The sequence below is a fragment of the Cavia porcellus genome, unplaced genomic scaffold, assembly GCF_034190915.1.
Source record: "Cavia porcellus strain 051 isolate PalLab524CR breed Dunkin Hartley unplaced genomic scaffold, mCavPor4.1 scaffold_1, whole genome shotgun sequence".
Lineage (NCBI taxonomy): Eukaryota > Metazoa > Chordata > Mammalia > Rodentia > Caviidae > Cavia > Cavia porcellus.
The window spans coordinates 161,821,601-161,843,262 of record NW_026947484.1 but is presented as its reverse complement, the minus strand read 5'-3'; the positions used below and the strand labels follow the sequence as shown (position 1 = coordinate 161,843,262).

Sequence of the window (21,662 nt, the reverse complement as noted above, 5' to 3'; positions counted from 1 at the left end):
TACAAAAACAAAAAGGGGGAGTAGGCCAAGGCCTGGCCCCAAAGGCACGATTATCCATGGCACTATTCACACACAATTTTTTAAATTTAAATAATGATAATCGCTCCCCAGCCGTGGAGCACTACAACCCTTCCCCCAACCATAAAGGGTGGGTGAAGTGGAAAGATGTCCTGACAGGACAATGGATGGGCCCGGATCCAGTGGTCAGCTGGAACCGAGGCGCGGTTTGTGTTTTCCCACAGGAACCGGGACGAGAACCACTGTGGATACCGGAGAGACTGACACGGGCAACAAAGCCCTCGACTGAAGATCAGACCTGCCCTACTGGAGATCCATCACAGACCAACCAATAAGATGAATAGAAATAGCGGTAGCCCGAAATGGACAAGAAGATCCTCAGGCATATGCATGGCTTGCTCAATTGGCCCACGACCGAGTCTAGATATGGCGGGCATCCCTCATTCTCCTCCATAAGGTGACAATACACAGCAGGGTAGGTGAGTCAATGACGGGTAAGAGCGTGCCTCCCCAGCACGACTCGACCTAAGCCAGGCCCTACCCCATCCTGCACGTAAGCCGCTGGACTGTTAGATGCTGCCCAGGTCTAAATTTCTCTCCGAGGGGATTTCTTTACGGAGAGGAAATGAGTGCAAGCTTGTGTGCATCCAGGTTCCGTCCAGTTTGTGCCTGGCCCTAGAAAAAGGACGAGGGCCTCAGGGCCTTGGCAGACCATGGCATGGCCGACCAGGGTCTAAGCCAAGGACCTACGGTGGGCCTACGCATAGGGCATAAGCCTCTGCACCCAGTCCAGAAAGGGCTACGATGCGCACATTCATAAAAAATAAAAAAGGGGGAGATGTTGGGAGTCGCAGCCCCGAGCCCGGTCGCCTCACTTGGCGGACGTGAGGCCTGTAGTAAAGAGCAAAGCCTGAGGTAGATTACCCCTCCCATCGAATATGTTAGTTTCCTGCTTACCGCGTAAACAACCCGCTCAACAATATAGTCTGCCTGGCAACTGATGATGTTAGCCAATCAGCTTGCCTTGCTTACTTTAACATGATTGGACACTGTACCCGTATATATACCGGTGCCACCCCTGGGCGGAAGAAGAAGCCAGGTAGAAGCCCGGAAGTAGAAGCCCAGAAGGAGCCGCGGAGAGCGGACCGGTAGAGGCTTCGGAGCGAAGCCCGGAAGAAGCCGCGGGGAGCGGACCAGAGGAGGCTTCGGCTGGGAGCGATCCCAGGGCAGGCTGTACGGAGAAGGAAAATAAAAAGAAAAGGTTGTCCACTACCAGACTTTGTCGTGTGTCCTTCCTGCCGGCCGGGAGCGGACATCGACACCAACGGTTTCCTTTACCTTTTCCCACTTTCTCCATTTCCTTGAGTCCCGGCTGGCAGTTTGGTTAGTCGGAGCATCCTTACTCCCAGCAGAAACCATTCTTTGTTCTCTCTGGTAAGGCTGGCCACAGCTGTGTGGTTCACGACCACACCTGTCTCCTTATCAGGGGTCACGGCCGCCCAATCTCTGCCTTCCGTCCCCAACATCCTTGCTCCTGTTTCACAAGGGAGCCAGCTAGAAGTTTCCCAGATCTTTCCATGCTGGTCCCTTTCTGTTGAGTAACCCCATCTGCACTCTCTCCTCTCACATCGCCCATCTATGGGTGTCAGGAGGACCAAGCCACTCCCTGGACACCACTGGAAAATCCCCTCATTCAGGTCCCCTTCACTGCCACGTCCCACAGACCTAGACACATGCACGACACAGCCAGATCCCGGCCACTTTTATAGCAGTGTCCACAGCACACTTCTCACATCCCCCAGAAACCCCACCAGCGTAGCCGCAGCTGCTTGTAAGTCCCCCAAGGGGAGAGAAGCTTCCTCAGCACACAATCGTCTCTCCTTGCCTCTCCTCTTCCCTCCGCTATCTTTTCTTCTTCTGATTCTTCTCTCCCTCTCTCTCCCTCATCTGTCTCTTTCCCACTCTGCTTCAACATGAAGACAGGTACCTGAGACCAGGACCGCCTGCCTCAGCCCCTGGGTCCATAGGGTCCTGATCCTGGGTGGTCCAGCCCTAGAACTGTGAGAAATAATTTTCTGTGCAGTTCATGGCATTGGTCAGACCAGCCTGTAGTGACCAACGCAGGGAGTTCAGCAGACACTGAGGTGACCACAGGGCTTGTGTCATCCTGCCTTATGTCCCCCTCTGGCATTGATGACTTCCAGGTCTTGCCCTGGTGACCACCTCCAGTTGGGGCCCCCACGCCTTCCTGGCTGGCATTGGGTGAGCTGATTGCCTGTACCCCCTGCTGCTCCAGCCCTGGAACCAGAGGACCCCGGACTAAAACCTCGAGCTAAACAAGCCTCCTCCTTGTAAGCTGTGGGTGTCAGGGATTTTGTCTCTCCATTGGCAAAGTGACTAAGAAGTGTCCTTTTTTTGTCCTTGGTTCTTTGGACACCGACCAAACCAAACTTGCTCTCTGAATCTCTGAAGTAAGCACTTCTTTGTCTTTGCAGCTCAGGCGGACTTCAGAGCCCGCCAATTCTGACTCCAAAAGGGACCCAACTCAACTAGGTGGCTGCACTGTCGCTAGCAGGTAATCAAGGAGGCCTTCGTAGACTGTTTCAGAAATGAGCTTATGTGACAGGCAAGCTGCTGCAGCAGTGTGGTCCGGAAATGGCACCATTACCCGTGATTGACTTTAAACTTCCGTGGTGTGTTACATTGTTACATAATGGTCTACACACATCCTGTGTCATAGACTACACAACTGGGTTCAATTCTAATACAGAAAAAAAAATCCTAACATTAATTTAGAGTAATATAATTGAATTTAAGATAAGTCTTTCTTTAAAAATTTAGAATTGCAATTACTAACTATACTAGTGTTATGGATTAAAACCTGATGGTCAACTTAACACCAGCTGAATCAAATCATCGTGGTGTTGCGCATAGATGACCCACCTGAGGAAAGTTGCCAACATAGAGACGTGGAGAAAGAGACCCAGGTGTTGTGGGTTTCTTTTTTTTATTTTATTTTACTTTTTTCACTCCACGTGTTCCACGGGGAGTGGGTTTCTCTAAGTGTTCCTGTTTGAGCTGCTGGTTCCCCCGGAGGAGCTCGTCGTGACTAGCTTCCCCAGTGTGAGTTCAAGCACTGTCATCAGAGGAGCTCGGGGCCTTGTTGGTGAGGATGGCTGTGGTTCACTTTGGGGGAGCTCTGGTTCTTAATACTGAGCATCACTTCCTGCTCCGGAGGGGAAATGTGTGCTGTTTAATCTCCAGGAGAAACTTGTCACACTGGATTCCTGGCAGGTACTCGACTGTTCTTATCATCAGAGGAGTATGGGACCTCTGTGTTGCTGAGGATGGCTGTGGTGCTTTTCAGGGAAGCTCTGGTCCTTAATTTGAGCATGACTTCTAGTCACTACTGTAGAACTCTCCATCTACCAGCACAGCTCCTTCACCCTGCTGGCATGGATTTTCTGGCTTCCATCGCTGACCTTTGGGCCTTCCCAGCACGGATCCGTGAAAGAAACTGGCGTGAGTCCTTCTTGTGGGCTCTAGACCTCCAGCTGGACTCGTGGGAGGCATTGTCCTGGGTTCTAGGTTTTCATCTGGACTCATGCAGGACATTGCTATGGGATTCAGGCCCTTGACTGAATATTCTGGGTCTTTAGTGTTGTGGACAGGTTTCCTGCACTTTTCTGTGTTAACTCTGGGTGACCATCATAAAGAATATTATGAATTCTGTGTCCTGATTCTAATTGCTCTCTGCAACAACTAGTTACTTACTACAACAACTAGTAAACTGTTGCATTACATATTTTGTAAGCTAGGGATATTTAGAATATTGGTATATTTAACTCAACATAAGACAATACAAAGCAACGCTTTAAACCTTCAACCGAAAGTCCACAGTGGCTACGATAGTTACCTTTTTGGTTTCTTAGAGTCGCACAACTTGTCTGCTGTGGTCTGCGATGCCGGCTTATGTGTGGGCACAGCAGTAGCCTCTTCAAATTCCAAACGAAAGTCAAACGTCAGGGGGGTAACCAAAGTCTTTCCTATCTCCACATTCTGAAGCCTGTTTTTCTGCCGTAAAGCAAAAGTGGGAAAAAAATTACTTTTCCTATAGGGTAAAGCCTGTATGGACAAAGATCAGTTTTGCTTCACACACACAAATGCACATACATGCACATGCACACACGCACAGACACACACACACACACACACACACACACATTTAATGTGCCAGGCAATAACAAGAAAGTATTGCAGGTCACAAATTAGGTGTTTGAGCTGGGCGTGGTGGCTCACGCCTGTAATCCCAGCACTCGGGAGGCTGAGGCAGGATGATCGTTGCGAGTTCCAGACCAGCCTGGGCTACAAAGTGAGCTCAAGGCCAGCCTGAACTACACAGCACGACCGTGTCTCAAAAAGACAAAAAACAAAACAAAACAAAAAAGACCCCACAAGTTAGGTGTTTGTACGTGGACTTTTTATGCCTTCACTGTGTAACCTGAGGAATTCTTTTCCCATCTCTGTAAGTAGGTGCTGGACTCGATAATCTCAGGCTCCCTCCTAATCGTAGAATTCAGGATTAAACACAAGACCTATATGTGGTATTTAGCAAAGCATGTTCATTCGTAGAATTACTAGAACCACAGCGGCATCTCTCTCTCCAAACCACTCCCTTCCCAGGCACACCTGGTGAATCAGGCAGACTTCCTAGTTGTGTGAGTCAGAAATGGAGGCAGAGGGCCAGGTATGGTGGTACAGGCCTATAATCACAGGACTCAGGAGGCTGAAGCATGAAGATCATTTCAAGCTGGAAACCAGTCTGGGCTACAAAGTGAGTTCAAGGCTAGCCTGAATTGCATAGTGAAACCCTGGCTCAAAAAACCAAGCCAAAACAAAACAAAAGACAAAGAAGCAGAGGCAGAAATCTAAGTTTGTTAGCACGTGCATACAATTCCAGTGTTCTAGGAGGCAGAGGCAAAAGGGTCACCCAGCATGGGCCACTTAGCAACTTAGTGGGATCCTGTCTCAAAATAACAAATGAAGGCCGGGGATGTAGGTCAGCACAAGGGCCTGGGTTCAGTCCCCAGCATGGAAACAAGGAAGAGAAAGAGGAGGGCTAGGAAAGGAGGGAGGGGGTGAAGGAAAGGTAATAGAGAATAGAGGAGGAGGAGAAGCATCAATCAGAAGATTTCGTTAAACTAAACGAGTGAAGAAAGAGGAACGGCTAAAATGTGTGTGAAGGAGCTGAACAGCGTTTTCTGCAACCCTCTCTCAGGGCACGGAACAGAGGGACAGAGATAAGAATTTGGAAGCACAGTTGAGGAACTGGGAACTCTGCTCCCCGCCCCCCAAGGATTCGGTTCTGCGAGAATCAGCTGCAAAGAGCCAGAAAACCCAAAGACTGCAAAGCCATGTCTGCAGGCACGGGGAGCCAGTGCAGGGGGACCCCAGAGAAGCCACACAGCAGCGTCCAGGCTGAGGTGCAGGGAAGGAGAGCCCAGGACACTCAGACCAAGCCGGTGGCCTGGATGTCGCTGAGTGCGGGAGAGAGGGTCACACGGAAACCCGGGCCTCTGGGGCCAGTGTGCTCCGCGAAGAAGCCACCTCCAAATTCCGCGCCCTGCATGGCTCTGTGCATCGCAGAACGCAGAGCTGGAAAGGCATTGGGGAGCCTGGGGTGGAGATGGAGACGGGTGTGGCCCCTGAGCTACATGGGGGAGCTGTGGCGTGGGGTGGAGCTGCAGGAACCGCAGGCTGAACAGGCACACACAAGCTAAGGACAGGTGAAGCCGGAGGAAACCGGCAATCTGCGGACAGTGACCAGCAGCCTGGCTCCATCCTGGGCTCCCTCGCCCTGGGTCACTGCCACGGGGAACCGGCGGGGGGACATGGCATCCCTTGCTCGATATTGGCAGCTTCCTGTGGGTGTATGGTTGTTTTTGTTTAAAGTGTAAAACAATTTTTAAAAAAATTACCAAAGTGATTTTTTTCTTTCTCTTGAATTGGAAAGGAACTAAGTAAAAATCTACCTTCCCATACTGATGCCCATTCACATTATAAATTATGTAAATTTACATGCACGATAGTGTCTGTGTACATGTTTGTCTTTGTAGAGTACAAAAGGAATATGTGGATGAATGAGCTCCATCTGTTAAAATTGGTTTTCCACAGGTTACAGGGAAATGGCCAAAGACTGCTATTTATTCTGTATTTAATTTCTTTACATGTAACTTTAATATATCCCTAGGTGTTTTTCAACTTTGTGTGTGTGTGTGTGGTGTTTTTGACACAGCGTCTCGCTACACACTTCAGGCTGGCCTTGAGCTCACTTTGTAGCCCAGGCTGGCCTTGAACTCACAATGATTCTCCTGCCTCAGCCTCCTGAGTGCTGGGATTACAGGTGTGTGCCACCATGCCCAGCTTCTTTAACTTATTTTCAAAGCAAATTTTACACTTATACTAGAAGAAAGAGACGTTTTAAAAGGTGATCATACAGTACATAGTTTAAGATTTCCAGTGAACCAAAATTAAATTGTCCATATATACCAAAAATCTAGGTTTTGAGAACTACGGTCTTTGTTACTATTTTCCTTGAACTCTGAGTTTTGCCTTTTTCAATGCACTTCTGTTGCTTCAATAAATCTTAATTACTCCTACTTTGGTGAGTAGGGCAGATATCCCGACCCTCCCAGCTACTGAGTAGCCCTGTCTGCGTTTAATACACTGGCAGGACCCTGGAAGCAGCCCCGGTTCCTATCTGACACGATGGTTTTAGCTTTATTTTAGGCAGGTTCTACTTAATGTGTTTTATTATTCGGTTAGATAAATGAGTCTTCTAATTTTATCAGCTTTTTATAAATTACACCTTCACTAAGTACACAGCAAATGGCAGGTTGCATCTGAGATGGGAGCATCTTAGTGACAGCACCACATTGCAGGTTTTGCCTTACAGACCTTGGCTCGTTGGCGCAGGAGGGTCTTTGCCTGCCCTTCCAGGACGTCTAACTTCTGCAGGACTCTTCCTGCCATGGTCTTCCAGTAACCCCTGCTTCAACAGTGGGAGGAAGAAGAAATTTCCAGTTCAAAGGTTAACACATAACTGATGACTTCGGCAGGAGAGGACTCACCCTGACGTCACTGTTTAGGGTAAATAACAGCTGTACAGATCGCAGAATGAATTACAGAATGACAAACAGACTTGCTTTTCCTAGCAACCCACATGATCAGAGGCCCACATCTGTATGGGTCCCAGTACTTTATATTTATGATAAAGTGGAGCCACAAAAGATTCCAGATTCCTTCAGGAGAACCCCGCGGGACCTGAAGATGACATCACAAAGATCATGGCATGGACAAGAGGCATCAGCGTAGGTGTCATTTGATGTGTGTGTGTGTCTTTTTGAGTCCAGGTCTTGTTGTGCAGTTCAGACTGGCCTTGAGTTCACTTTGTAGCCGAGGCTGTCTTTGAACTTGTGACGACTCTCCTGCCTCAGCCTCCCAAGAGCTGGTATTACTGAGTGCTATAATTTGGAAAAAAAATTTTTTTGTTTTACAATTCTTTTGTGATGAGTAAATTATTTCAGCTCTGACATGAATTTTGGCAAACTACTGTGCCTACCACAGGTTTTTTAAAAGCGGGAAGAATCAATTATTTTTAGGTGTTAGTGACAGTTTTATGAATACTAAATGTAATAGTTACATGAAACCAAGAGAATCTTACTATATGCTACACTTCTATATTTTGGAAGAATCCTGTTTCTGCAGAACACTTTGCCATCAACCAGGTTTCCAACTGTCTAACCTCATCCCAGCTTCCAACACAGTTTTTTGTGTCCATAATTCCTATGATAAATGACATTGGCTTCAAGAAACACAAGACCCCATTCGGCAATTTAGTATCCTCCCTGATAACCCAGGGATGCGGTGCCTTCCACACAAGGCCCCCTCTGTTCCTGTTTTCTTTCCTTTCTCAACTTCCCTCGCTGTATTCTGGATTTTCTATGGAATTCAGTGAGCCGAAGCTAAAACGCATTGTCCAGCAAAGCCCAAGTGTAACCCTTGAATCCACGGTGACTGTGAAAGAGTCAGTTTTGCGTTGTGTACTGTGCCCATCCCTGCCCCTTCCAACTTCAACTGGGGGGGAGAAACGATTGTACTTCCCACGCATGCAGAGAGAAGTCAGGAGTATTAAAGACAAGGTAGCGATGTCACCGGGGGCACGGGGTCCCTGTGTGGTCACAGATGCCTGCCTTGTGGGATCTCGGGGGAGAACACACCCCACCTAATTCCAGGAGCTGTGGGTGGACACTGACCCACAGAGGGGGTCCTTGGTTCCCTGGGCCTCTGTTGCCCTTCATGTCCCCCACTACCGGGTCCCTGCACCTGACTTGCCTGCCCCTGGGCCTCTGCCTTGCCCCTCCAATACTGACCCTTCGCACTGCAGCCAGGGCTGCCTGTCTACACAGGACAGCGATCAGATCCAGCTACAGACTGCAAGCCTTGCTCTGCTTCTGGTCACCTGCCGAAGGACCCCCAAACTCCTCGGGTGCCACATGACACCCTTCGGGAAAAGACAGCCCAGGTCAGCTCACCCCACTTCTCCAGCTGCCCCCCCCCCACTGTGTGCCCCCTTCCCTCTCCTCCTAACCCAGATGTTCCCTTCCTGTCTCCCGTCCAAGGCCTATCCCACCCGGCCGGGGAGGGGGGGGGGTCTCCCTTCCAGGACCTGCAAGCCCTGTGCACTCTGTCCCAGATCCCCACACCCCGCACCTGTGGCTTTGTGCTGATGAGATGGGCTCTGGGTCTTGCCTCTCCCTCGCTGGACTGAACTCACCCAGAGCCAGCAGTGGGTCCCCCACCCCTGAGCCGCAGTGAAACAGGGACAGGTCCCTCAATATGGCATCTCTGGGCCAAGCCTTCCCGCAGCCCACTAGTGCGGGATGTTCTCATGGTGATTTCCTGGGGGACCAAAGAGGGAGTGGAGTAGATTATTATAAAATGTGACTCTTGCCAAATCTAAAATCCTTTTGAAAGGACACTGGATTTATCTCAGTTTTGAATTCCTAGGTCAGTAACGACAGTCTGGGATGATAGTGGAACACAATGAAGTAGAGAACTTGTCAGTTGGGGGTGCAGTGAGCCCCCATCGCTCTCCTTGCAAACCTCCCATAGGCCTCCTCCTGGGCAGGGCTGGCAGCGACAACACAATAACCTCCTTGTCAGAAGCCAAGTCAGAGCTCAAATTATGCCGAGCTTAAAACAGCTGATTTCAAGGGCCCGATTTCATTTTAAAGGTGTCCGCCACCAAGACTGAGAACAAAAACAAACTAAACATCATGGGTTCCACAGCCGCCCCTGAGCTGGCTTCCAGCAAGTTCTGCTGAAAGAAAAATTGGGGCAAACCAAGAGGAGCTCAGCCCACAAACCGAGCAGTGACCCAGAACACCCGGTTTGGCTGGCTATTTCCTCCCGATGGGGCTCTGTCAATTTCCCCTGGGGCCCAGTCAGCCCAGCCCCTCCACTAGGATGGCTTTCTCTCAGTAAGGAGACCCCTGGTGAATCCCTCCAGGGCAGACCCAAGGGAGCCCATTTTCTTTGAGACCTGGACGATTCTCAGTGGCCCGGGTCCCAGGTCAAAGGGTCCCCACACGCATGCTGAAGCCTAAGCTTCCGTCACTTGGAGTGGGATTTGTTTGGAGACAGGAGCTCAAGTTAAAATGGGGGTGTGCGGCTCCGATCTACATGACCAATGTCCTGTAAGAAGTGGGCACTGGGACACAGGTGCCACACAGAGGGTGGACGTGAGGGACCTCCCACCTGCATTTGCAAAGCCTTTGGGCCTCGGAGAGACCAGGCTGCCCGCACCCAGCCCCAGCTCTGCCTCCGGAGCCGAGCAACACGAGTTTGGGTCGCCTCAGTCGTTGGCATTTTGCTGTGACAGCCCTGAAATGAACACAGGTCACACAGAGGGGCTGGAATCCCAAAGCCAGGTTACCAGGGTTGCTGTCACCTCGGGCCTTGTGCTCAGGTTTTCTCTCCACTTTTTGTTCTAAAGAGAAAGTGAAAGGACATAAAATCCGCAGGGCACCACCCTGGGGTGGAAGGCAAGTGTGACAGGAAAAGTCTGAGTCCCGCACAGCCCCGGGGCCAGGTCCACTCTGCAGGGCTGCGGCTCTAGGTCCAGGAGCCGTGGACAGCGCCCACCCCGTCCCGGTCCGCACCTGCTGCCTCTGCATCCGCGGGCCCGCTCCAAGCTGATCCCACGCGTGGGTCCCCAGGCCGCCCCTGCCTGTTCAGCGCGCTCCTGCCCCTGCTGCGGCTCCGCCTCCGTCCTCTAGGCAACGCATTGCGTATCCATGGTAACAGGTGCCCCTTCAGCTCTCTTGGGGCGGGTCAGGGCTCAGGGCAGCGTCCACCCACTGAGGCCCAAGGCTGGCGGGGAGGCCAGGAAGAGCGGCCGCTCTTCCAGTTCCTTCTTCGTTTTATACTTTCCCTGGGTCACACCCTGACCCACATTCACACTCACATACGTGTGTACACACATGCACACTCAAAGTCACACAACGCGCACGTGCACACACACATTCAGAAATGCTCAACTCACACTGACACACACACTTGCACACACCTTACACAGGTACACACACCCACACACTTGCATACACACATGCACACAACACTTTCACACACACTCAGCTCACATCCTTGCACACATTCACACTCACAGACATGTTTTCTTTTTGCTAGAAACTGATGATCATAGTCCATACATGAAAACATTGGAATCAAGAATACAATATAACAAAAATACAAAGTGGGCTTGGTAAGCATGCCTGTAATTCCAAAATTCTGAGAGGCTGAGGCATGAGGATTGTCCCCACCCAAACACACACACACACACACACACACACACACACACAGAGTCATTTGATTTTATCTTTTAAAAATTATATACACTCAAGATCAATATTTACATGGAAGCCAGGCATGGTAGCTCATGCCTGTAATCTCAGTACTTGGGAGGCTGAGACAGGAGCACTGCCTCTAGTTCAAGGCCAGCCTGGGCTACATGATGAGTTCAAGGCCACCTGAACTGCACAGAGAGACCCTGTCTCAAAAAGACAAAACACACCCACATTTACACAGAGTTAGTAACTGCTAGCATGGGGTTGATAGCTGTGATTTGTTTAAGACTGTGATGTCACCTTCAGCTGGTAAATCTGCGCAGAGATGAACTGGTTCCTTAAAGGACAGGTGGCATAAGAGATGTCAGCCCCTTGTCAGTCTGGTCATAATGTGCACATGGCGTGAGTCATCTGAAAGGCCCAGAACACTGTCCTCGTCTAGCTGTGTCCTGGTTGCCGGGCACAAGGAGATAAAATTCTAATCACACATCTCCTCATCCTTTATCGTGACTGCTCCTCCGTCTTAATTAATATCTGAAGTGATTATTTTTAATTTCAAAAAAGATCAGACTCAGAAATCACATGATTTGCCGTGATCCTACAATTAGTATCATATAATGCAAAGCATCTTCTCATTAAAGAGATTTGGATAAAGTTAAGTGAACTGGCTCCTAAGTGCTTTACTCAGTCTTTGATACACCCAATAGATTTTTAGTGAACTTTTTTTTCATTTTGATTTTGGTACCAGGAGTCGAACTCAGGACCTTGTGCCTGCGCTCACACCACTGAGCTAAATTCAGCCCTTTGCAGTAGGGTTTTTACCTTGTGTTTTCGGCAGCTCCAAAGCCAAAGGGCCTGAGGGGCGTTTGTTTAAAAAGCCTGTAAGCCCTGCCCAGCCTGGGTCCCTGGGGCAGCAGAGAGGCCGCCCCCTGGATTCCCCTGTGGGAAGGAGGTCACCATGGAGTGAAGGGCACAGGCTGCTGACGCTGATTCCCCATGACACCCAATGGAAACCTGGTCTCCCCTGCTCACTCTCCGTATGTCAGCAGCTTCCGTGCCGGAGAGGACCCAGCAGGAGGACAGTGGTGTCCAGGGCCAGCCACAAGCCACGATGGCCACCAGCCCAGCATGCTGAAATCACAGTTCACAGTACAGTGCCAGTCAGGAGACCGATGGGTCACCCCCAGGGCTGACCCCTGAGTGGCTCCTCACCCAAGTCTCCCCTGGGTCTTCCCGGCAGCTTTCTCCCCGAGGTCTGTGTGACACCCAGGTGTGCTCCAGGTCTCCGGGGAAATCCGGCCCCTGCCAGGTAGTGCTGGGGGGGGGGGTATTGCAGCCTGAGAACCCCGCCTCGTCCCCTCTGGAGGTGCCAGCTGCTTTCTTCTCTTCTCACGTGAACCAGGCCTCTGACAGGACTGAAAGGCACAGAGAGAGACACGGAGAGAAAGACAGGGAGGGAGAGAGTGAGAGAGAGACACACACAGAGAAAGAGACAGAGAGATACAGAGAAACAGAGAGACAGAGACAGAGACAGAGACAGAGAGATACAGAGACACAGAGAGAGACAGAGACAGAGAGATACAGAGACACAGAGACAGAGACAGAGACTAAAGTACAATTTCAGAAAAACAGTTTCTAAGAGAATGAGCCGCAGCCCTGTGATGCTGGCTGCTCTTCACCTGACAGATCTTCCTGCCACTTGGGGACTGAGTGTCAAAGTTTTGGTGTTTGAAACTGAACAATTTAAAGATAAAGACTTGAAATAACACCAAACTTCTCATAATAACAGCTGCAAAACAGCCTCCCAAAGTGAAGCACCCAAAACTATTGTAAGTTTCCAGAAATATCCTTTTCGGGGCCTGGGGAGTGTAGCTTGGGAGGGCACTTGTCTGTCTGTCTCCCTCTCTGTCTGTCTGTCTCTGTCTCTCTCCATATATACTTTTCCTGTACCAATATTTCACTCCCCCTCCAGCCCACATTCCCTCTCTCTTACATCTATTATGTGTTCATAAAATTGCTCCTACAGAGCAGCAAATGATGGAATTAACACCCAAGCCGCCTTCTTCCTGGTGTCTCGTTGCTTTTTCTGCCCCTGGGCCCGGTTTCCCCTTTCGGACCGGACCTGCTACAGGAACAGGAAAGGCTCTTTTTCCGTGAGGGAAAAGTTGGTTCCCAGCTCAGACGCTGGCGGAAACGATTCTCCATCTACGCCGCAGCCTCCAGCTCCGGCCATCCTGTGCTCACATTTCTTCCTAAGCTACTGATAGTGATTTATTTTTAAACCTTGTGAGCTAAAAGGTTGATGTCAGAGACTATTATTAACTTTGAACTAAACATTGATAAATTGGATTAATTATAACATGATTCATACTCTCGCACACTCCCTCTGCTTCCTTTTGACTTTTTCCTACTGATTTGGTCACACCTATGTGGGCTTTTCTTCTTCCTCTCATGTTTAGCTTTTCGGTTTTTATTTCTATTTATTTTTGGTCTTTTTGAGACAGGGTCTCACCGTGCAATTCATGTTGACCTTGAGCTCACTTTGTAGCTCAGGCCAGCCTCAAACTCACAGAGATCCTACTGCCTCAGGCTCCGTAGTGCTGGGATGACAGGCGTGCACACCCTGTCTGGCCCCTCCTCTCATTTTTAAACATTGGTGTTCTCCAGGGTCCTCTCTCACTGATGGTCCCCAACGGATACCCCAGCCCCATCTCTCTGGGGAGCCCTGATGACTCACAGGCATCATCCTTTCAACCTGTGTCTGCGGTCACTTGCGCTGCATCCCAAACTCCTGTCCACAGCTGCCTTCTCCTCTGCTCACCAAGTCATGGAGAATGAGACACTGGAATTGGCTTAAAATACTGCGTGCTTTCCTTCCACGGGCCTCCTCCGTCTGTAAGAGGACTGCTGTCCTCAGGTCATGGATGAGGAGATGGATTCACCCAGACATCCACACCGAGGAAGCACAGGACCCAAGGTGAGACTCACACACTGTGTTCATGACAGTGGGACCAAAGCCCCACGTCCCATACGGTTTTCTCCTCACCTCCCTCCCAGCAAGGCTGGGGCCATGGACCCCAGACCCGGAGGATGAAGTGGACACTGAAGAACAAATATCCCTAGCCTGAGATCACTGAAAAGATAGTCTTCATCGCACACACCGGCCCCCATCGATGTGAGGGGAAACATACTCTCCCTGACTCCCCTAAGTGCAAACCGGGCAGAGAGGAAAGCTCCTGTGGGTCAGCCCAGGCAGTGCAGGGGAGGAGCCCAAGCTCAGCTGGGCTCTCTGCCCCACAGAGTCCCCTCACCGAGAGACCCCGAGAGCCACTGCTGCCACAGGACAAAAACCACCGCCTCCGCCTCCGGAGGAGATGCTGGGCAGGGAACCCAGCAGTGACCTAAGGCAGCAGAGCCCGCTCAGCTCTGCTGGGTCATCGCCCTGCTGCTGGGGAGCGGGTAACTCCATCCCTCCAGGTAGAGCCAGGAGGGGACCCCGTTACACACTTGTGCTCTGCCTTTCGGACAAGAGACGAGCCTGACAGCTTTTCTGCTCAAAACTGTTTGTGTAAAGAGGCCCGGGACGGGGTGACATGTCCTGGTTTGCTACTGTGGCAGCCCTGGAGGCCGTGGATCCTGGGCACAGTTACAGAAGTGCAGGAGTCACACTTCAGGAGTAAGAATGACAGCTCTGTGCAAAGCCCGAGACAGCTCAGGGTTCATGGTGACCGCAGCGTGGCCGAGCTTAGCCTGCCATCAGCACCGCTCCAGAGTCCTCCTCAGGGTCCGCTCCCATCAGCACGGGGTCCTCTCCTTCCCCCTTCCTTCCGGATTCTTCCTCATCTCTGTCATTTTTCACGGTGTCATAGTCTAAGCTCTCACTAGTTGGGACCATGACAAAAACCTCTAAATTATCACCACACTTCTCAGCGCCCGTCCTTACCTGTCTTCAGTCCTTAGCCACAGTTCAACTGAGAAGTTTTAAATGACTTCCGTCACCCCACAGGGTAAGGTCCAACCCCCCAACACAGGTGACAAAACCCTTAGCAAGCTCAGCAACACCTCCCTCAGCACCCCCATCCCAACCCACACCTGTCCTATCCAGGCCCTACTGTGTCCTGAGTGTCCCCTACTGTGCCACTCTTTCTCACCCTGAGTAAGATGCAACTGAAATACGCAGTGAGCATTTAAATAAAAAAAATGATTACCATGAAAGACACAGGACCATGGGTCACCCACAAAATCCTCCCCCTGTCTTTAACACTCTTACCCCGTGGTTGTTGCCAACTCCTGAAGCCGCTCTGGAGGTCCTCTTTCCTGAGGGTCTTTCCAGGTATGGTAGGGAATATGCAGGTCTGGTGTGGTGGTGCACACCTGTAATCTCAGCATTCGGGAGGCTGAGGCAGGAGGATCGATGTGAGTTCGAGCCTGGGCTACAGAGTGAGACCCTGTCTCAAAAAAAAAAAAAAAAAAAATACCATGAATTCTCTGCCAAGTCTCATCCCACAAGGCTCATAAAATAATGACGCCGTGTCCTCCTCTACCTCAGTCACTGGATGTGGCACCATGTGACCTGTGGCTCTACCCCAAAGTCAGAATGACCGTGAAAGGTAAACACTCTGAGTGAACTCAGGACATAGAGGCAGCTGCAGCTACAGAGCCCCAGGAAAGGACTCGGAGCTGTTGCACACAGTGGCCAGGACAACGAGACAGGTGTGTCTGGGGGGGGGGGGGGGCGGGGGTGTGTCTTTCTCTGTGATAGGTTTTAGGATTTAAGCGCTCGCTGTATAGTTTGGTCATATCTCCCATGCCTGGTGATCACACACACATCTTTTGAAACTCGCATTATTTTCTGCTTTGCAGGAAAGAAGTCTCTGACATGTGTCACATGTCCCCTCTTCGGTGCCAAGCTCCAAGTCTGCCTTCAGCCTCCCTGGTGCCCTGAAGGGCGGTGACATCCCCCCCAAGGAGGCCCCACCATCCTCCTGGAAACCGATTCCAGGGCAAGGGTCCCAGAAGGCCAAGGTGGGTCCCAAGCAGCAGTGGGTTTGAGTCCATCGATGACTGCTGTTTTTATCGGGGTAGGATGCCCCATTTCTCACCTCCACCTGCTCACAGGGGGCAGGGAAGCCAGGGCCAGGCCCCAGCCATGCAAACCTGACCCGTTCAGCAGGCAGAGAGCCCAGTCCCCAGGGAAAGGACTGAGCCCAGACCCCACGGCGGGGGGAGCGTCTCGGGGTCTCCCCTGAAACAGCACTGGAAGTAAGTCTTTGCTCCAGGAGTGGATCAAGAAGGGGTGACCCTGGGTTCCGTGGGGAGGTGGTGAAGCCCCGCAGGGCCGAGCAGCTGGGGATGGACAGTCACGAGGCCCGGGCAGGCCAGCCTGAAGCTTCTCTCCCTGGGTCCCCAGGGTCACCTGCTCCCCGTGGAAACCCCACGGGGAAACGTCCCCACATTTTCCTGAGCCAGTTTGAGTTGGATTTCTGTCAGTTACAGTCAGAACATTTTTAATGACTATTACCAATGTAAGCACATCAAAATAATTAAATTTACTTTTATATCTGTCTCTAATATTCATAATGGGAAAATGACGAAATCTAAGGTGCTAAAGTCGCTGGCCGCTTCCGGGGTTATCTAATAAGAAATCACCATGCTATTTATAACTTGTGGTTACTGTGACCTAATGACATTAAGAAACTGTTCAAGGAAAGGAAATGAATTTTAGAGCCTTTTTTTAAAGAATGGAACAAATTTATAAGAAATACGTCTTATACAAGATCAAATGACGATTTTCAGTATGTTTTGCTGATTTCTCTTGCAACTCCCATTTGAAAATTTAAATTTAAAAAGGATGAATGGGCTGTGGGGAAGAAGGAACCTTTCTTCACTGTTGGTGGGAGTGCAGACTGGTGCAACCACTGTGGAAATCAGTGTAGAGATGCCTCAAAAAGCTAGGATTGGAGGACCCCTTCAACCGAGCTATTCCCCTTCTGGGTATTTTTGAAAAAGAATTGAAAACATCACACCGCAGTGATATATGTGCACTCATGTTTATAGCAGCACAGTTTGTAATAGCCAGATCTTGGAAACAACCTAAATGCCCATTGACTGAAGAATGAATGAATGGATAAAAAAGATGTGATATTTTTATACAATGGAGTACTACTCAGCTATAAAGAACATTAAACTGGACACTTTTATAGGCAAATGGATGCAATCTGAAAACATACTCACTAGTGAAATAAATAAGACACATGTAAACATTATATTGTTTCATTAGTGTGACAAGATGAAAGAAAAAACATGTATATGTACATAAAAATACTAAGATAGTTACACTGCTGATTACTCTGAGTTCACTGAAGAGGAAGTTCTGTGGTGGTGTTGTTTGGACAATTGAAGGCAGATGTCTTGTGCTCTAGGTGAGTGATTTGAGGGTGACAATGTGCAATGTGTGGACCATTGTTGGCCCTCATTGATGTGATTTGAAATTTTGTTATAGTTTTTCTTCTTCATCTTCTTTTTATCTTAAAATAAAATGGATTTAAAAATAAATAAACAAAAAGTATCTATACTTTTTCTAGCAACAAGAGAAAAGATACATGATATAGTACAAAGTAATAAAATCCTTGAAGGATTTTTTACCACTGAATAATAACATAACAGTCATACTCTGGATTTAATGATGCTTCCTGTTGCTCTTTTTAGAGTGAAATATGAATGAAGGTTTAACTCTAACATTCTTTTGTTTTTTTGAGACAGGGTTTCACTGTGTAGCCCACACTGGCCACAAACTCATGGCAATCCTCCTGCCTCAGCCTCCCGAGTGCTGAGATTATAGGCATGCACCACCATGCCTGGCTAACTTAATATTCTGAACCATTCTTTGACCTACGGACTGATTAGTGTTAGGGTTTTCAAGTGCAATACAGAAGCAAAAGGAAAGCAAAAATGGCCTTTATTGAGGACGTGCAGGGGAGGGCACCACTCATGGAGTTGGGCATTTTTCCTCTGCCAGAGACAAACACGGTGGGAGGTCTTCTGACCTCTGGCCAGAAGCATTGCTTGGGGCAGGCACTGATGATGTCCAAGGAACTAATTAGAATTCTCTTTGCATGCACATGAAAGGGGGGGGGGGTTATAATCAAGGCTAAAAGGGAAAGAGGAAAAAGTGGCCGTCAGGGTAAGTGCTGTTTTGCTTTGGTCTTGCACCAGGTTAGACCACCCCCTTAGTGTCCAGTAATTTATACTAGGGCAGAAACCTTTCAGTTAGTATTATTTTAGAAGGTAGTCTCAGCAAGATATATGGTTCACATATGCAAGGCTGTAGTAAGGACGGTGTAAGAAATACGTAAAATGCAGACACCTGAAGGAGAAACCTTAGTTCATCCTGCAAGATTAACCCTGTCAGGTGAGAGGCAGCATCTGACAGCCGAGTTCACATTCTGAGCTGTCTTTTCTCATGTTTACACACGAATAGTTTTACTTCATAATGTGAAGGAAACGAAGCTCGTGGGCAGGCGTGTTTGAAGTGAAGGGGGCATTTTGGGGTGGAATCAATGGCATTTATGTCTTGCATTATAAAACAACTTTTAAAAAAAAGTTAAATGTTCACTGTTTTTGCAGCCACACTTCAGTCTTCACACTGTAAACAAGTAGTGTTCTTCAGGTCTGTGTAATGCAATGCTTTTTGCATTTTTGTGTCTTCACTGATGGTTTTGCTGTTCAGGTCTAGTGGCGCTGGGTTCAAGAAGGACACAACAGACCTCACAGAGGAGGTGCTTGCTCAACGCAGGCTCCACCCAGACCAGGACCCGGGTACTCTCACACAACAGCTCAGTGTTAAGGTATCACGGTGTACATTGTACAAAGCTTTCAGTGGAAACACAGGAGGCCAAGCTGTGTGTTCCCTGGTTGGTGAACTGTGAACAGAGGCTCAGGGCTCAGGACAATTTTTTTTTTTTTTTTTTGAGACAGGGTCTCACTATGTAGTCCAGGCTGGCCTTGAACTCATGGCCTGAATAAATTTTTTAAAATAACAAATCAATCTGGCTTAAAATCAAAAAATAAAACTTCTGTTCTCAAAAGATTTTGTTCAGAAAATTGAAATCCAAGCTACAGAAGAGCAGAAAATGTTTGATAATGCACACCTGATGAAGGGCTGGTCTCCAAAATGTGTAAAGAACACTCAGAAATCAACCACAAACTAACCCAGTAAACACAGGAGTGTGTTCATGCGGTTCACAGCGCTGAGTTCTGCACAGTGCACAAATACATGAAGAGAGCCCCAGCCTGGCACCAGCCCCCGATAAAGACAAAAGCTGATCTGCACAGGGCTCCCGGTAGGCTCACCCCCACTGCTCACATTCCTGTCTCACCTTGACTTTCTTTTCCATCTCACTCAGTCTGCTTTCTACCTCCATTTCTCATTCAAACTCTCCTCAGGGAAGACTCGCCATTGTCAAATCCAGTGCTTCATTTTCTTTCTTGTTGAGACACAACAAAGAGGCTGTGATTCCCCACCAAGGCTTTACATTCTGTGGGCCAGGGGTCCCCAACTCTTGGGTATATGGCCAATGAGCAGTCAGCAAGTAAAGCTTTATCTGTGTTTGCACCGGCTCCTACAGCTCCCATCTCTGCCTGAAAGGAGCGTGCTCTGGATTCTCACAGGAAGGGGAACCCTCTGAGAGCTCCCCACCCTGCCCTGCAGTGTGGAAACATTGTCCTCAGGGAGACAGGCCCTCAGGACCAGCAAGGTTTGGATTCCTGCTACTGGATAACTGCATAGCAATCTCCAACTTGCTTCTCAAATGCAAATACTTCCCGCAAACCATGAATACCCAGAACGCTTAGCCCAAGCCCTCTGTTGCCTCCTGGAGAGGCGGTCGTGAGCCCTCTACTACCTCTTGGGAGCCGAATGCAGCTGGACCCACGGCACGAGAAGGTCACTGTGCCAAGTGCAGACTGTGCCAGGAGACTAGAACAGGAGGTGAGCAGAAATGCTGGGATCATGTGTAGGCGAGAACGCTGCACCAGCACCAGCCCAAAAAACTGCCACAGCGTGTGACTCTTTCACAGCCCCCGAGGGGACCCTAATCTGCCGGTACCATCTCCCTTGTGTCAAGCATAAGCCCTAAGAAAAGTGCCCCTTGGTCGCTACTGTCTCTGTGATTTCTATCTCGAAGGAAGCAAAAAGGCCTTGAGTCATTGGCTGTGTGGCTGTGTCTAACCTCCCAGTACCTGATGCTGGCCACAGCCCTTCTTGGATCGCTTCATCCTATTTCTAATGTCAACATTTTCTGTTTCCAGGCACCCGCTCCATCCTCATCATGCTGAGTGTTCCAAGTTCCCTTTTTTTTGTACCGGGAATCGATCCCAGGGCCTCATGCTTGCCAGGCAGGTGCTGTGCTGCTGAGCTGAATCTCCAGGCCCAACTTTTCTTTTCCTAGTCTCAGTTTTCATGATGACGTCTTCCCAGGGAACAGCTTTGGCTCAAACGTCCCGCCTGAGCTACCGAAGCCCCCAGGGATCTATGAGACAGCTCCCTGGCGCCACGCTGTGAACCACGAAGGAAAACCAGGCTCATCATTCAGCCTTGGACCAAGGAGGTCCCACCAACCCCTCACTGGCACAGTGACCCCAAAGCCAGACAGAGATGAGGCAGGCAGCGGCTCACCCACTGCCTATGAGAAGGCTGAGCTCCTAGGACCCAAGAGCAGAATGCTGTTTACTAGAGAAGCCAGGCTGGGAAGGCAGATGGTGGTCAGAGGCCACAGACCTTCAGTTATGAGTCAGCTCAGAAAACTCCAGTGTCTCTCGGTGACAGCAGTGACCACTGTGGAGTCAGGCCCAAAGCGTGCTTGTACACTCCCACAACAAAACAAAAGACAGCAAACAGAACCACGCAGCTCAAGCCGTGAAGTATGCCTGTGTTAAAGCTGTTTGACTGTGGCACGATCGTCTCGCGAAGCATAACACAATTCATACCGTACCCATAAAAGTGTAGCAGCTCACCCGTCCATTTTACTCCAGAGCTGACAGAGCCCAATAAAGAGACAGATTTATAATTAGCACTAGTGTTGGTTACAAATTTAAAACAATGCATCATGTTTTTTGATAACAAAAAGTTTGACTGACTGAGCGTGTATCTATCTGTATGCTACTTCTTAGATGAGAAAGATTGCTTGTGTTTTGAGAGTCTCACTATGTGGTTCAGGTTGGCCTTGAACTCACCATGGAGCCCAGCTGGGCTTGAACTTGATTCTTGTGCCTCAGCCTCCCAAGTGCTGGAATAACAGGCATCCCCACCACACCCAGCTATTGGTTTACTTCCTTATTCTATCTATATTTGCAGTATTAAAGGTTGATTTCACTGAGCTACATTCCTAGCCTTTTTAAAACTTTTTACTTTGAGTCAGAGTCTCAAAAAGTTATTTACTTCTCCAGGTTGAGCTCAAATTTGTGACCCTCCTGCTTCAGCCTTCCCAGATGCTGGGATGTCAGGCAGGTAACCCCCACACGTGGCTGAGATCATTTTAAAGTAAACCAAGAGGAGGAAAAAACCCACTGACAAAGCAGCTCACTTTCAGCAATCTGGGTTTTCCCAAATAGTGACAAGACAACCAGTCATCTTGAGATGGGCACTTTGGGTTCCTCGCGAGACTTGGAAATGTAGGTCAGGGCTCTGCAGACAGGTAGCTCCAGGGACCTCAGAGCTGCAGACCAGAGCTCACTAGC

General features: G+C 49.4%; 1 protein-coding gene across 9 annotated transcripts in view; it reads right to left on the bottom strand.

The window, feature by feature from the left end:
* CUNH1orf141 (chromosome unknown C1orf141 homolog) overlaps positions 1–10,496 on the bottom strand; it is a 46,192-nt gene extending 35,696 nt beyond the window's left edge. The window contains exons 1-3 of one of the 9 annotated variants that reach the window (XM_063258729.1): positions 10,242–10,496; positions 6,976–7,541; positions 3,935–4,092 (exon numbers count right to left, since the gene is read on the bottom strand). In XM_063258729.1, the coding sequence (XP_063114799.1) occupies positions 3,935–4,092; positions 6,976–7,050 (233 nt within the window). In that variant the 5' untranslated portion in view covers positions 7,051–7,541; positions 10,242–10,496. Of the gene's footprint in view, positions 1–3,934; positions 4,093–6,975; positions 10,221–10,241 lie in introns of those variants that run through there. The other 8 variants (XM_063258731.1, XM_063258707.1, XM_063258708.1 and 5 more) reach the window with 8 other exon arrangements.
* Between the last annotated feature and the right edge of the window lie 11,166 nt (positions 10,497–21,662).